At 53.4% G+C, this 13,960-nt stretch overlaps 1 protein-coding gene across 1 annotated transcript; it reads right to left on the bottom strand.

The window, feature by feature from the left end:
• Positions 1 to 5,878: 5,878 nt before the first annotated feature.
• On the bottom strand, positions 5,879 to 13,715 carry LOC135292801 (serine/threonine-protein kinase pim-1-like). Its single transcript, XM_064406877.1, has 8 exons — positions 13,524 to 13,715; positions 9,226 to 9,318; positions 8,670 to 9,036; positions 7,872 to 8,051; positions 7,467 to 7,616; positions 7,148 to 7,291; positions 6,383 to 6,518; positions 5,879 to 6,097 (listed from the first exon to the last, which is right to left on the bottom strand). The coding sequence occupies exons 1-5, from the start codon at positions 13,713 to 13,715 to the stop codon at positions 7,510 to 7,512; spliced, it is 939 nt and encodes a 312-aa protein (XP_064262947.1). The 3' UTR covers positions 5,879 to 6,097; positions 6,383 to 6,518; positions 7,148 to 7,291; positions 7,467 to 7,509.
• Between the last annotated feature and the right edge of the window lie 245 nt (positions 13,716 to 13,960).

Genomic DNA, 13,960 nt, shown 5'->3' with positions numbered 1-13,960 from the left:
ACACAGAATTAACAGTTCTGGCAAAAGCCCTCTGTCCACCGTTGATCGTGGCGGAAAACACTCAAGTTGCGAGAGCTTTCGCATTGCCACCACATGCCATTGGGCAGGTTCTGTCAATCTTTGATGAGGAAGGGCATCCTCTGAGGGAGAATGTTGAAATTCATGCCACGTGGATCAAACACATAGGTCGAGATCGACCCACACTCACATGTCAGTTGACTTGTGGGGACAGAACAATAGTGGTCAGAGGAATGCTTGACACGGGAGCAGATGTCACAGTAATATCGTACATCTTTTGGCCCCGTGATTGGAATTTGATTGTGCCTCTGGAATCTCTCTCAGGCATAGGGGGAGCTTCTCTATGTCTGCAGAGTGAGAATTCTATTGTTGTCACAGGACCGGGAAACAAAACAGCGATCATTCGTCCATTTGTTGTACAAAAGCCAATCACAGTTTGGGGAAGAGATTTGTTGGCTCAGTGGGGGACGAAGATCGAGATGGATTTTTAATTGGGGTCACTGCGGCACTCGCCACACTGAAACTGACTTGGAAAACAAATGATCCGGTTTGGGTGGATCAGTGGCCCCTTGAACGAGAAAAGTTGAGTGCGCTGAAGAACCTGGTCCAACAACAATTGGAGAAGGGACACATCAAACCAACAAATAGCCCTTGGAATTCTCCAGTGTTCGTCATCAAAAAGAAACTATCAGGTAAATGGAGGCTGTTGCATGATCTCAGAAAGATCAATGAAGTCATTGAGGACATGGGACCTCTTCAATTGGGACTTCCATCGGTTTCGATGATTCCTAGAGATTGGCAACTCGTGATCATCGATCTCAAGGATTGTTTTTTCAGCATTCCACTTCATCCAGATGATGCACCAAGACTTGCCTTTTCCGTTCCAAGTATCAACAAGGAAGCACCGTTGCAACGATACCATTGGGTGGTACTTCCACAAGGTCTGAAAAACTCGCCGACAATTTGTCAATGGTACGTGGCACGAGCTTTGTCACCGGCACGGAAGAAATTCCCGCAGGTGAAGATTATTCATTATATGGACGATTTGCTCATTGCAGCGTCAACACAACAGGAGCTGCAAAAAGCTCGTGACTGTGTGATCACAGAGGTGCAAAAGGCAGGTTTGGAAATCAGTGTTTCAAAAATTCAGGAGATTGCACCTTGGACATATTTAGGGTGGAAAATCTCAGAGAGAACGATAAAACCCCAAAAGATGGAGATCAGCACAAAAGTCAACAATCTGCATGATTTGCAACAACTTTTGGGAGAAATCAACTGGATGAGACCAATTCTAGGGATCACGAACAACGACATTCCTGCGTTGCTCAATCTTTTGAGAGGGGACACAGACATTTGATCTCCCAGGACACTCACGCGAGAGGCAAAGAAGGAATTGGAAAAAAATCACAGATGCTATTCAAAAGCGTCAAGCACATCGGTTCGTTGAATCATTGCCTTTTGAGTTGGCAGTGCTGGGAGAGAAAACACAGTTCCACGGCTTGATCTTTCAATGGGATTCATCCCAAAGAGATTCTTTGATAATTATAGAATGGATTTTTCTACCATACAGGCCTTCGAAAACAATTCTTACAGATCTAGAAATGATGGCGCAAATCATCATCAAGGGGAGAACAAGGTTGCTGACAATGGCAGGACAAGAATTTTCAATCATTCATTTACCATTGAAAAAAGATTATTTTAAATGGGCGATGCAGAAATCAAAAGACTTAATAATTGCATTGTTAGCTTTCCCAGGAACTTCTACAATTCATTTTCCGCAACACAGAGTGCTGCAGTCACAAATATGTTACAGAGCAAAGCCCAGAATAAGTGAAGAACCTCTGGACGGGATCACAGTATTCACTGATGGCTCAGGGAAGACACACAAGTCAGTGATCACATGGGTGAACTCAGAGACAGGGAAATGGGACTCAGACATGAGGATGATTCAGGGTTCTCCACAAATTGTGGAATTGGCAGCAGTCACTCGAGCATTTCAATATTTGAACAACCTCTCAATTTGATTACGGATTCCGCATATGTCGCGGGGGTAGTCAGACGCTTGGAAGGTTCACTCTTGAAAGAGGCCAACAATGAAATATTGTATTCATATTTGGTGAGCATGAAAACTTTGTTAGAAAATAGGGAACATAAATATTTTATCACACACATCAGAGCTCACACAACACTTCCAGGATTTTTAGCAGAGGGGGATGCTCGAGCAGACAGGTTGACAATGCCCATTTCACAGACACTCCCAGACATTTTTGAGCAGGCAAAATTGAGTCATAGCTTTTTTCATCAGAATGCACATGCATTGATGGAATCCTTTCGTTTCACAAAAACGCAAGTGAGAGAGATCATCAATGCTTGTCCAGATTGTCAACTTGTACAGCCGCCAGCCTCAACAGGAGCGGTCAATCCACGAGGATTGGAAATTCTTCAGCTATGGCAAACAGATGTCACGAAATATCCCTCATTTGGGAGGCTCAAAAATGTTCACGTTTCAGTTGATACATTTTCGGGAACAGTCTTTGCTTCAGCACATGCAGGGGAAACAGCAGACCATGCTTGTCGACACTTTCTACAAGCATTTGCGTCATTGGGTGTGCCTCAGGAAATAAAAACAGATAATGGTCCAACTTATACAGGCAGGGTGCTTGACAAATTTTTGAAAAAATGGGGTGTCAGACATACCTTTGGTATTCCACACACACCCACAGGTCAAGCAATCATTGAAAGAACACACCATACCTTAAAATCCCTTCTAGATAGACAGAGGAGGGGGGAGCCAGAGGCGACGCCACACATGAAATTAAATAAAGCATTGTATGTGTTGAATTTCCTAAATAGTTCATCTTCAGAACCCAATCCTCCAATCTTGAGACATTTCTCAAACAGTTCACAGGCAAGACTAAGGGAGAATCCTTTAGTTTTGATCAGAAACCCAGAATCAGGACAGATAGAAGGTCCTTTCAAACAAATCACTTGGGGCAAGGGTTTCGCTTGTGTTTCCACAGAGCAAGGTCCAAAGTGGGTGTCGGCACGACACGTGAAGCCGTTTCGAACGCAAGAACAAAAGAACACAGATCCCAGAAACAGAGAGACAAGTACTCAGACGGAGGAGGAGACTCAAACTACAAGCAATAATCTAGAAGAAATAGAAGAATAAAAGACTTTGGGGGGTTTTCTGTAAAACTTTGGGTAGAAAATGGTGATATTTAGTCAGAAAGGTGGAGCGATGAACTTTGCAATGTTCATGTGTTTTGTCTCATTGCCAATGGTCTTGAACAACAAAGCAAATTTGCCAGTCAATCAGCCAGAAAAAAATGTTTGCGAAGTTTTAGCCCAGGCAGCAGATTTAGATAGCATTTGCCTGACGCACTCCAGACCAGGGAGGCCATTTTCAGCATGCATGATTGGATTGCCAGTGAATGAATGGCCAATTCCAGGACACACTGCAATCGAGATCTCACAGGTTGTTAAAGATCCTGTGAATGAATGGTGTACTTGGACACATTTCCTTCCTGTGGCTTCTTCCGAACCTCAGGAATTGGAGATTTTCGGGTCCATGACAATGAATGTATGCATGAAATTTGAGATTTCAGGTAAAGCAAAGCCAAACAAAACTATTGATGTCACTCCCAGTCATGAATTCTACAGAAATGCGTCAGCCTGGTGCAACAACACCATGGTGACAGACAAAGGGTCACTCCAAGTCCCAGTGCAACTGCCAAGGGGATTCTTTTTGATTTGTGGAGACAGGATTTGGCATGGTATTCCTGCGAATGCCAAGGGAGGTCCATGCAGCATTGGAAGAATTTCAATGCTAACACCAGATTTAAAAATGCAGAGGGAACAAAAACAAAGAAAAAAGATCTTTACAGCATTTCGATGAGAATTGTGATGACAGGGTTTACACTTGGAGCAAGGCAAGGAGAATTGCAACAGCAATTTTCTCACCTCAGGCAGCATCAGGGGTTGCTTTGACTCAATTGGATCGTATGGGTTGTTGGCTGAACAAGCATGCTCAATCAGTCTCTCTTGCACTGAGTGACATGTTGCAAGACATGAACAGTGTAAGACAGGCAACTCTGCAAAACAGAGCAGCAATCGATTATCTTTTGCTCGCTCACGGCCATGGGTGCAAAGAATTTGAAGGAATGTGCTGTATGAATCTCTCCGACCATTCCAGGTCAATCCATGAAAATATCGAAAAAATAGAGGAGAGTGTGAAGAAACTTGGCAAGATCACTGGATCTTGGATTGAAGACATAGCAAAGTTTTTTGATCTTTCACCTTTGGGAAAAGAATTTTTAAAGATAGGGTTTCAAATTTTGATGATTCTCATAGTCCTCTTGATTGTAATTCCATGCATTCTTTTGTGTGTGCGGGGTGTCATGAGTCGAGTTGCAAAGAGGGTGCTTTTGGTGCAAACAGAAGGGGGAGATGTGGGAACTCAGTACATCACTCCAAATGCCAGAGCTACCGAGACAACCCTTGGGGGGCTCGGAGGCCCTGGAATGTTGCCAAAAGTACCTGGTGGCTTGACTTTGATCCTTTTAAAGAAATGACACCTGAAGGTGAGGAGATGAGAGAATTTCAGGTCTGAATGGTGAGGGGATGTTATTCACTTGTTAGAACTTAAGTTAGAATGCACTGTACAGGGGGGTTTTATGTGTTGTACAGGGGGGTCTAGAATTCTGTGCATGGATCAGGAGTCCCAAGATGGAGGAATTTGGGCGTGCCCTGTCCTTCTTCTTTCTTCTCCTTGGCATCCATGTTCAGGATGATGTTGGCATGTGTGGATTGGTTCATAGAATGAGTACACTTGCCAACAAGGGCAGAAAGTATTGGGAATTAAAGGTAAATATCTAATACGTAGTTTTCATTATAAAAGAGACAACCGCCTCATGGGCGGGAGAGAGTGCCTTTGGCTGTCTTGCTGATCAGACCTTGGCTGGACAGACAGAAAATCTTTGTAGATAAGAAATAATAAACTCGACTGAAGACCTAAAAGCAAGAGTCCAGACTCCTTCTTCGAGAGCGCGGCCTACCCAGAACCACTTTTTCCCGTGCTGGGGCAGAGACAAGTAACAGCCGACCCCGGCACCCCTCAGGCCATAGGAGATGAGAACACAACACTTGACAACACTGAGTGCGAGGCACAGATCCGGGTGCTCCCCATGAACCTCAGCTCTGGGAGCACTGTCTGCCCCAAGCTCCAGGGGCTGCAGTGGGAGCCCGCCTGGGCTCTGCCCTGGGGCCATCCTGCAGGGACAGCTGGAAACAGGGAGCATTCAGCTGCCATAAACAGCCAAGCCAGGGCTGCAGGGCAGCTGCTCCAGCCCGGACTGCACTGCTGTGTGCTGTGCTCTGGGGCTGGGGCTCCCGACACAGGGGACTGAACTGGAGTGCCAGAGGAGACAGAGAAGCTTCAGCTTCAGCCTCACTGAGGTGGGTGCATCGGCTGGGAAGAGTGGGGAGGCTCCAGGAGATTCACAGAGCTCGTCCTACTGCAAGGATGAGGAAAAGGGAGTGGGAACTCAGCAGTGAGGAGAGCTGAGGGCTGGAGAGTGGCTCTGAATGACACTAAAATCCCACTGGACCTCTGAGACATTGCTGCTCCTCAGCCACTGACAGCATGAGTCCCTAAACCTGGGGCTCGGCCTTCCTTGTGGTCAGGGGCAACAAGGAAGGCCACTGAGTGATGGAGACAGCAATGGGCTAGGAATTCATTGGGGGAAAAGAGGGAGCAGTTGAGAAGTAAAAGGCAGGTGGGGGAGAGAACTGTTCAGAGAAGGGCTGAGCTACAGCTTGAGCATGGTGAAAAATGTCATTTGGAGTCATCCCAGATTGATTTGATTTCAGAAGGTATTGAACAATTTTAATTTTTGGCACGTGTCATGTTTTCCCTTGAAGGTGTACACTCTGCAAACTTGAGCTGTGTTGCTGAAATGCTCAAGCAAGTCTGTGCTACAGGTGACACCATTTCTTCTTTGGTTGATTCCGGCCCGGTGCTGAGCTCCAGCAGAGCCCTGGCAGAGCCCAGAGCAGCCTCAGCATCCGCAGAGCCCGGCTGCAAGGAGAGAAAGCAGAAACTGCTCGTCAGCTGAAGGCTCCTGTCCCCTTGTCCCAGCTGCCCATGGCACCCAGGCCATGCTGGCTGTGCCCAGAGCTGTGCCCAGAGCTGCCCATCAGTGCTGCCTTTGGGAGCAGGGCAGGAGGGCAGGACATGTGCCCAGCCTGCAGCCAGCCATGGCACATCCACCTGCTCAGCAGCTGCCCAGAGCAGGATGCTCCTGTGCTCGCTGCCATCTCCCAAAAGCTCTGATCCCACCTTGCCAAGCAGATGGGGACCCACCTCACGCCATCCACAGCTGGAAGAAAAGCTGGTCCCAAACGATGTCCTCAGCCTTCTCTAAGGGCACGGCCCATCCACGCCACAGCTGGTCCCAACATTTCCCAATCCAGACTGGACCCCATCTGGAACGCTTCCTCTAGAAAAACAAACAATAAATTATTGAAAATAGATTACAGACAAAAAGGAGAAACAAGAAAAGAGGTAAAAGATCTTATGTCTGTCAGGGGCTTGAGGAAGCACCAACCCCTGCATGCCAGGGAAAAAAACAGCCATGGGTGAGGAAGCCCAGGCTTTCTCCCTTTCCCCTGCACTGCCCCCCACAATAACCATGATCCCAAAGCAAACAAAGGCAGTGGAGCAGCCCAAGCCCTTCCTTGCCTGCACAGCAAAGCAGCCCCTGCACAGGTTCTGGAGTCCCACCTCTGCTCCCACCATGGGGGTTTGTTTGTGTCGGGCTGGCTGCCCCAGCCCCAGCCCCAGCCCGGGGCATGGTGGGTGCTGGGGGCTGTTGGCAGGGCCGGGAGTCCACTCCCATTTTGTACCCACCCCAGCCCATTCCCCCAGCCCTGCCAAAAGCAGCTGGGCAGCCGACTGAACAATCAGCTGCATCCACCCCAGCAAAGGGGGGAACCTTTGGTTCTTGGCCAGGCTGTGCAATGCCCAAATCTGGGAGCATCCCCCTGCATGTGGACTCATCTGTAAATTCACTGTGGAGCCAGGCTTTGAAGAAGGTGCCAGAATTGAAGTCCATCATCTTCAGCTTACCAGTGGCCAGGAAGAGGCTGTCATCCCTGATGTCATCCGCACTGTCCCCAGCAGCAGCAGCCCCACCCGGTACAGCTTCTCTGGAGGCTCTTTCTCCTTCCCTGGGCTCAGACCAGGCTGTCAGAGCTCTGCCCAGGGCCCCAGCTGTCAGGGAACCAGGACAAGCAAAACCTGCTTGGATGGCAGCCACCAGGGCTGGGCAGAGCAGCTCAGCTCCAGCACAAGGGCTGCGTGTTCCCATCCCATGACCCTGGTGCAGTGACACAGGCTGGGTTCCTTTGCTTCTGATGGCCAAGGCAGGTGTGGAGCTGTAACTTACCGGGGCCCTGCAGCACAGTGTGCCTGTGGCTCTCTCCCTTCTTCTAGGGCAGATGTATATCCTGCATCCAAGGATGACAGAACACCTCTTCTAATGAGGGCCTTTCCAAGTCCAGCATGGATAAACACCGCCTGATCAGATCTTGGCACTCTGGGCAGAGAAACCAGAAACCGCCGGTCAGTTGGAGAAGGCTCCTGTTGGCTTTGCCCCACTATTCCCTGACCAGGCCATGATGGATGTGCTCAGAGCTGGGCCTAAACTTTCCCATCAGTTCCCTGTTTTGGAGGAGAGCAGGAGAGCCGGACATGTGCCACCTCCTCAGCAGCTGCCAGAGCGGGATGCTCCTGAGCCCGCTGCTGTCTCCCAGCACTGGCATTCCCCCCGTGCCCAGAGATGAGGATCCACCTGGAGAGAGCCGTTGTGGCAGCGAGAGCTGATGGTCCCAGCTGATGTTCTGGTCCCTCCTGAAAGGGTGCTCCCCGCAGACCATCTGGTGCAGCATGATGCCCAGGGACCAGATGGTAGCTGGCTCGCCATGGTACCAGCCAAAGCGGGTCCATTCTGGGGGGCTGTATGATGGTGTTCCTATGGAATACAGATGGAGTTCATCAGGGGGCTGCTGCTGCTCCCAGAGCCTGGCCCCAGCATCCCTGGGCATGCAGGGACTGCCCCACTGGCACACAGGGTGACCCACTGCCCCTCTTTCCAACACTTGTGGTTGGAAAAGAAGCCACTGGTGTTGGAAGAGGGCAGCAGAAGCCCTGGAAAGACCAACCATGACAGAAACACACTTAGTGCTGAGGGAAAACCATGCCTTCATCCTCCCTGCCTGCATTGCCCCAAAATACATTATGAACCCAGAAGAAACCAGGTGAGTGGAGCAGCCCAAGCCCTTTCTCGCCTGCACACCAAACTGGCTGGGACACAGGTTCCAGGCCCTCCCATCTCTGCTACCCCCACCCACGGCTGCTTCTGTTCGGCTGGCTGCCCCAGCCCCAGCCCTGGGAAGAGTGGTGGGCAAAGGCTGCCAGCAGGGCTGGAAGATGGCTCCCCACCCAGCCCTTCTCAAACCCAACTCGGCTAAAGACTCCGTGCCATGAAGGGCAGCAAAAGGGAGAATCTCTGCTGCCACACCCAGCTTGGGCCATGAGATGCTGGGCCATCAGATACCAGAACCGGGATCACACCCCTGCGTGGGCTCACCTGCAAAATGAATGTAGGCTGTCTCTTGCAGGTAGGTGCCACAGCCAAAATCAATCAATTTGGCTTGCCCGGTGGCCAGGTCAACCAGGATGTTCCCTGGTTTGATGTCTCTGTGCAGGACCCTGCAGCTGGTGCCGTGCCAGACAGCCTCCAGCACCTGGTGGAACAGCTGCCGCGCCACCTCCTCGGACAGGAACCCCCGTGCCCGAATGAAATGCTGCAGGTCCTGAGAGTGCTCCAGGCGCTCCAGCACCATCACAATGTCACTGGGGAGCTCAACCCACTCCAGCAGCTGGACCACACCAGGGAAGCCATTGGACACCTTTGCCAGCAGGACAATCTCCAGGGATGCGCTGGTGCCGTCGGGCTGCAGGAGGAGCACAATGCCGTCAGTGGGGGCTGATGCTGTGCCAGGGCTGGGCAACCCCTCAGCCAGCCTGGGATGCTCTGCGTCCTGTGCTGGCCCCACGCCCGCTCTCCCTCGAGGCGTCCCGGTGGCTTCCACCCTGCCGGGCCTCGGCTCATCCCTGCCCAGCACGGCACCTCGCTCACTCACCAGCTCACCCCAGTGATGGATGCGGTTCCGTGGCACCCTTTTGATGGCCACCTGCAAGCCAAGTGCAGAAGTGGGCTCATCTCGCTGTCCACCCTGCCCAGCCCCATCCTCCGCCCGCCTCCTCCTCCCTGCTCCTCCTCCTCCGCCCCCTCCTCCTCTGCCCGCCGCCGGCCCCGCCGCTCACCGGGGCGCCGTCCGAGAGCCGCGTTGCGGCGAAGACGCTGCCGAATCCGCCGCGCCCCAGCAGCGAGCCCAGCCGGTACCGCTCCTTCAGGCGCTGCTGCGCCTTCCCTGCGGGCGGGACGCGGCTGTCAGCGCTCGGCCCGGGGCCAGCAACGGCCCCCGAGCGCCCCTCACCCGCCCCGGCCCGGCCATCCCCCGGCGTTCGCTCTTTGGAACGCGACACGGGAGGCTCGGGGCCGGGGGCCGCGCTGCCGAGCGGCGGAGCTGGGGCCGAGCAACCGCAGCGGAGGCGGCGGCAGCGGCCGCGCCGCCTGTGTCCTCCGCGGGGCCCGGGAGGAGCCGGCGCCGGGGCCGGGGCCGGGCTCGGGCTCGGGCTCGGGGGCGGGCTCGGGGCCGGGCTCGGGGCCGGGGCCGGGCTCGGGCCAGGCGGAGCCAAAAGCCGGCGATGCCGCCCCAGCCCCAGGCATTGACGCCCGCCCAGCAGCGCCAGCGCCAGCACGGCCAGAGCCGGGCTGAGGCCAGGCGGCGGCGGGACGGGCGGGGGCGGGCACGGGGCAGCCCCGCCCGGGGCCGGGGGCGGGCCGGGGACATGGCCCAGCCCGGCACGGGGAGAGGGAGGCGGGGAGAGGAGGGGAGACCGGGAAAGGGAGAGCGGGAGAGGAGCGGGACAGCGGGAGAGGGAGAGGAGAAGGGAATCTTCTGTTGCTTCTGTCGCTGCCGCTGCAGCTGCCGCCGCTGCTGCCGCTGCTGCAACTGAAGCTCCGGGGCTGTTTGTCCCCGTGTCCGTTTGTCCGTTGCCCGCTCGCCCCCGCCCCGAGCCCCACGTTCCCCGAGGGCAGCCCCTGAGCCTGTCCAAACACGGGAACTTTGCCGAGTTCAGCCAAGAGCCAGAGTCTGGACTCCTGCACAGTGGCTCAGGATTCCCCTCGGTCCCTGCTGTGCATTGTCCCTGCTGAGGGTCAAACACTCTCAGAGCGCATTCCCTGAATGCAGAATTTGTACCTGACCCAAGCACTGCACTTACCTCTCCAGCATTGATTTCCAAGAAAAACAGGGGAAGCCAAAGTGTGTGTAGGTCATGGTATCTTAAAATGTCTAAAACTTGCCAACTCATGGATCTTAGCAGTGAGATCTCTTTGGAATTAATTGGATGGACAACTAGTGCAAGATGGAAAAGGGGAGCATAAAATAAATAGAGAAAAACGTCTTGAATTGTTTCAATTTTCATTTAATTTCTTAAAAGCTCTTTCAGTTTTTCCAGAATCTTCTCCTCAGTCCTCTATGCTTTTTCCAAGAACCTTGCCTGGAGAACGAGGTGCAGCTTCTGTCACAAGGTGTGCCACCAACTGCAGCTTTCCACACTGTGTGTGCAGCACAACACTTGCAGCAAAGCAGGACAAATATTTGAAGAATTTTGCAGCTTGTTCTTTTCTTTTCCTTGTGGGCTGGGCAGTTGTGTCATTGGTAATGTTTTCATTGTTACTGTTCTACCCTAAGCAAACATGACAGGCTACCAAGAACTCTTAGGGAATGCAAGCCTGACTGAATGCAGAGAAACAATCTCCAGAGCCTGCAGCCAGAAGTGGAGAGCTGTGTGATCATCATTCCAACACCCCCAAGGACATCTTGAAAGTGATCTAGAAGATGAAAATGGGCTGACAGAAGGAGTTTGTTTCTGTGTTCAGTTCAGATTCTTCTACATCTGAAATCAATTCTACAGTGTCCATCTAAATCAAGTGTACAATCAGTTCATGAAAAGCCCCAGAACAAACTGGACCTCTCAGGAGATGACTGAAAGAAAATGAAAAGGAAAAATGCAGGAGAAATGCATTTCTCAGCAGTGCAGTATTTCCCTGCCTGAAACCCTCCTCCATTTCCGCCCCATCCCTGGATCTGGCAGTGTCAGTTCTGTACTCGTTGTTGCCTCCAGCCCTGAATCCCCTCATCTACAGCCTGAGGAACCAGGAGCTCAAGGCCGCAGTGTGGAGACTGATGACTGGACATCTTAGGAAGCATTAAACTGATTGCCAATTTCTGCAAATCACTTGTAACAAAACTAATCTTTGATAGTTCTGTTGGTTTGGTTCTTTGATTTCCCTGTCTTTTTTTTTTTTTTTAATATTCTTCCTAAAGCTAGACCAGTGTTTCTGTCATTTCTGACTTTGTTTCTCTCCATCTTCCCTGTGGCCACTGACTGTGACAATGAGGAGCTGTGCTCTCAGTGGCTTTAAAGGAATTAAGAATCTCCCAGCAGAGTTTTCTGCAGAGATGCCCTTTTGTTGCCTTCTCTGGAGCTGCAGCAGCAATGTCTGTGTGCAGAGCTGGGGCAGATCAGTGCTGGCCCAGCAGCTGTGCCCAGCAGCAGCAGCAGCACTTGGTGTTGCCAGTGCTGCTGCCGTGGCCCTGCCCCGCTGCCCTGGTGGCCCTGGTGTTGCTGCAGGGCCTGAGTGCTCTCGGGGCCGGGCACAGTCCTGGGGGTGGCAGTGCCGGGGCTGCAGCAGGGACAGGCCATGGGCACTGCTGGGGCAGCACTGACGCCTCAGGCCAGGCCCTGGGGGCTCCAGGCTCCTTGCCCAGGCTCTCTCAAGAACACGGCCAGGCCAATGCTCAGCACAGAAAAGCCCCAGGCTGAGCAGCCCCAGGGTGGCTGTGGGCAGGCTGGGGGCAAACAGCATGGCTGGGGCTCTGCAAGGGCCCTGGGGGAGACGGGAAGGAGCAGCAGAGCAGGGGCTGATCCATCCCCAGTGCACTGCACAGCCCAGGGCAGCGTCCCAGAGCATCCTCATGGAGCTGCCACAACATCCCCCCTCTGCAGCTCTGGCCTCTCCCCCAGCTCACAGAGGTGCCCCATCCTTGCAGGCACAGCCACGGCAGCACTGGCTCAGGAGCCCCTGTTTGCATTGCACAGAGCAGGTGGGAGCACACCCATGCTGCTGCTGTGGGGACATGAACCTGAGGCAGCACAAATGCCATCAGCCCCTGGGGCCAGCAAGGGCTGGGGGACACCAGGGAAACCACTCAGCTTTGTCCTGGCCTCTGCAGTCAGTCAGACAGTTTGTTCCCATCAGCTGGGAGTTTCCTGTCCCACTGCAGACCCTGTTGCTCAGAGCCAGGGCTGCCTGGCAGCCAGCCCCAAACTGCCCTCAGCATTTCCTTGGTTTCACCTTTGCTTTCTTTACCCATCCATGATCCAGATTTCTTCCTATTGCCCAGCCCTGTCCCCTCCCCTGCAAAAAGCCCATTCCTGTTTGCCCTTTCCTCTCTGGCCCCACTCCCCATTGCAGTTCCTGACTTGGCACCACAGGAACGTCCCTTGGGTAGCAGGATCATCCTCCAAGTGCTGCAGGAATTGTCTGCAGGCTCCTGCAGTGCCTGGTGCTGCTCCCTTGCCAGAGGCACCACAGGCCAGGGGGGCACATCTGGGCTGCAGTGTCTGCCTGTGGGGTTCCCTGTTCTGGGCAATGAGGAGGAGCTGCAGAGGCTCTGCAGGACTGACAGAATGGGCTTTGGGGCTGCCAGGAGAAGCTGAGGCACCTGGGCTGCTGGAGCTTCTGAAGAGGAGGCCCAGGGCTCATCCTGCAACTGCTCCAAGGGTGGTTTCAGAGAATCCCAGAATCAGCAAGGTTGGAAAAGGCCTTGGAGATCATCAAGTCCAGCCTGTGCCCTGACACCGCCTTGTCTCTCTGAGCCTCCTCTTCTCCAGGATAAACAACCCCTGCTCCCTCAGCCACTCCTCACAGGACTCGTTCTGGAGACCCCTCTCCAGCCTGGTTGCCATTTTCTGGACATGTTCCAGCCCCTCCATGTCCTTCCCAAATTGGGGGGCCCAGAACTGGACACAGCACTCAAGGTGTGGACTCACCATTGCTGAGAACTGGGGAAGAATCACTGCCCTGGTCCTGCTGGCCACACCATTCCTGATCCAGGCCAGGAGCCATTGGCCTTCTTGGCCACCTGGGCACACTGCTGGCTCATGTCCAGCCTGCTGTCCATCAGTGCCCCCAGGTCCCTTTCTGCCTGGCTGCTGTCCAGCCACTCTGTCCCCAGCCTGTAGCGCTGCAGGGGTTGTTGTGGCCAAAGTGCAGGACCCGGCACTTAGTCTTGTTAAAGCTCACCTTGTTGGATTTGGGCCCTGGATCCAGCCTGTCCAGGTCCCTTTGCAGAGGCCTCCTACCCTCCATCACATCCACACTCGCACCCAGCTTGGTGTCATCTGCAAATTTGCTGATGCTGGACTCAGTCCCCGCATGCAGATCATTGGTGCAGATATTGAAATCCATGCTGGCTGGCTCTGATCCCTTGGCCATCCTGTGAGTGCCCTGTGGTGGATCTCAAGGTGATCTGTTCCATAACCTTGCCAGGCAGCAAGGTCAGGCTGACAGGTCTGGAGTTCCCCAGATCCTCTTTCCAGCCCTTCTTGGGGATGGGCTCACATTGGCACCTCCACTCCTCTGGGACCTCCCTGCTGAGCCAGGACTGATGGTAAATGATGGAGAGCAGCTTGGGGAGATCATCCACCAGCTTCCTCATTGCCCTAGGGTCGATCCTATCT

The sequence above is a fragment of the Passer domesticus genome, unplaced genomic scaffold (assembly GCF_036417665.1).
Source record: "Passer domesticus isolate bPasDom1 unplaced genomic scaffold, bPasDom1.hap1 HAP1_SCAFFOLD_51, whole genome shotgun sequence".
NCBI lineage: Eukaryota > Metazoa > Chordata > Aves > Passeriformes > Passeridae > Passer > Passer domesticus.
This window is presented reverse-complemented; position numbering and strand designations above follow the sequence as displayed.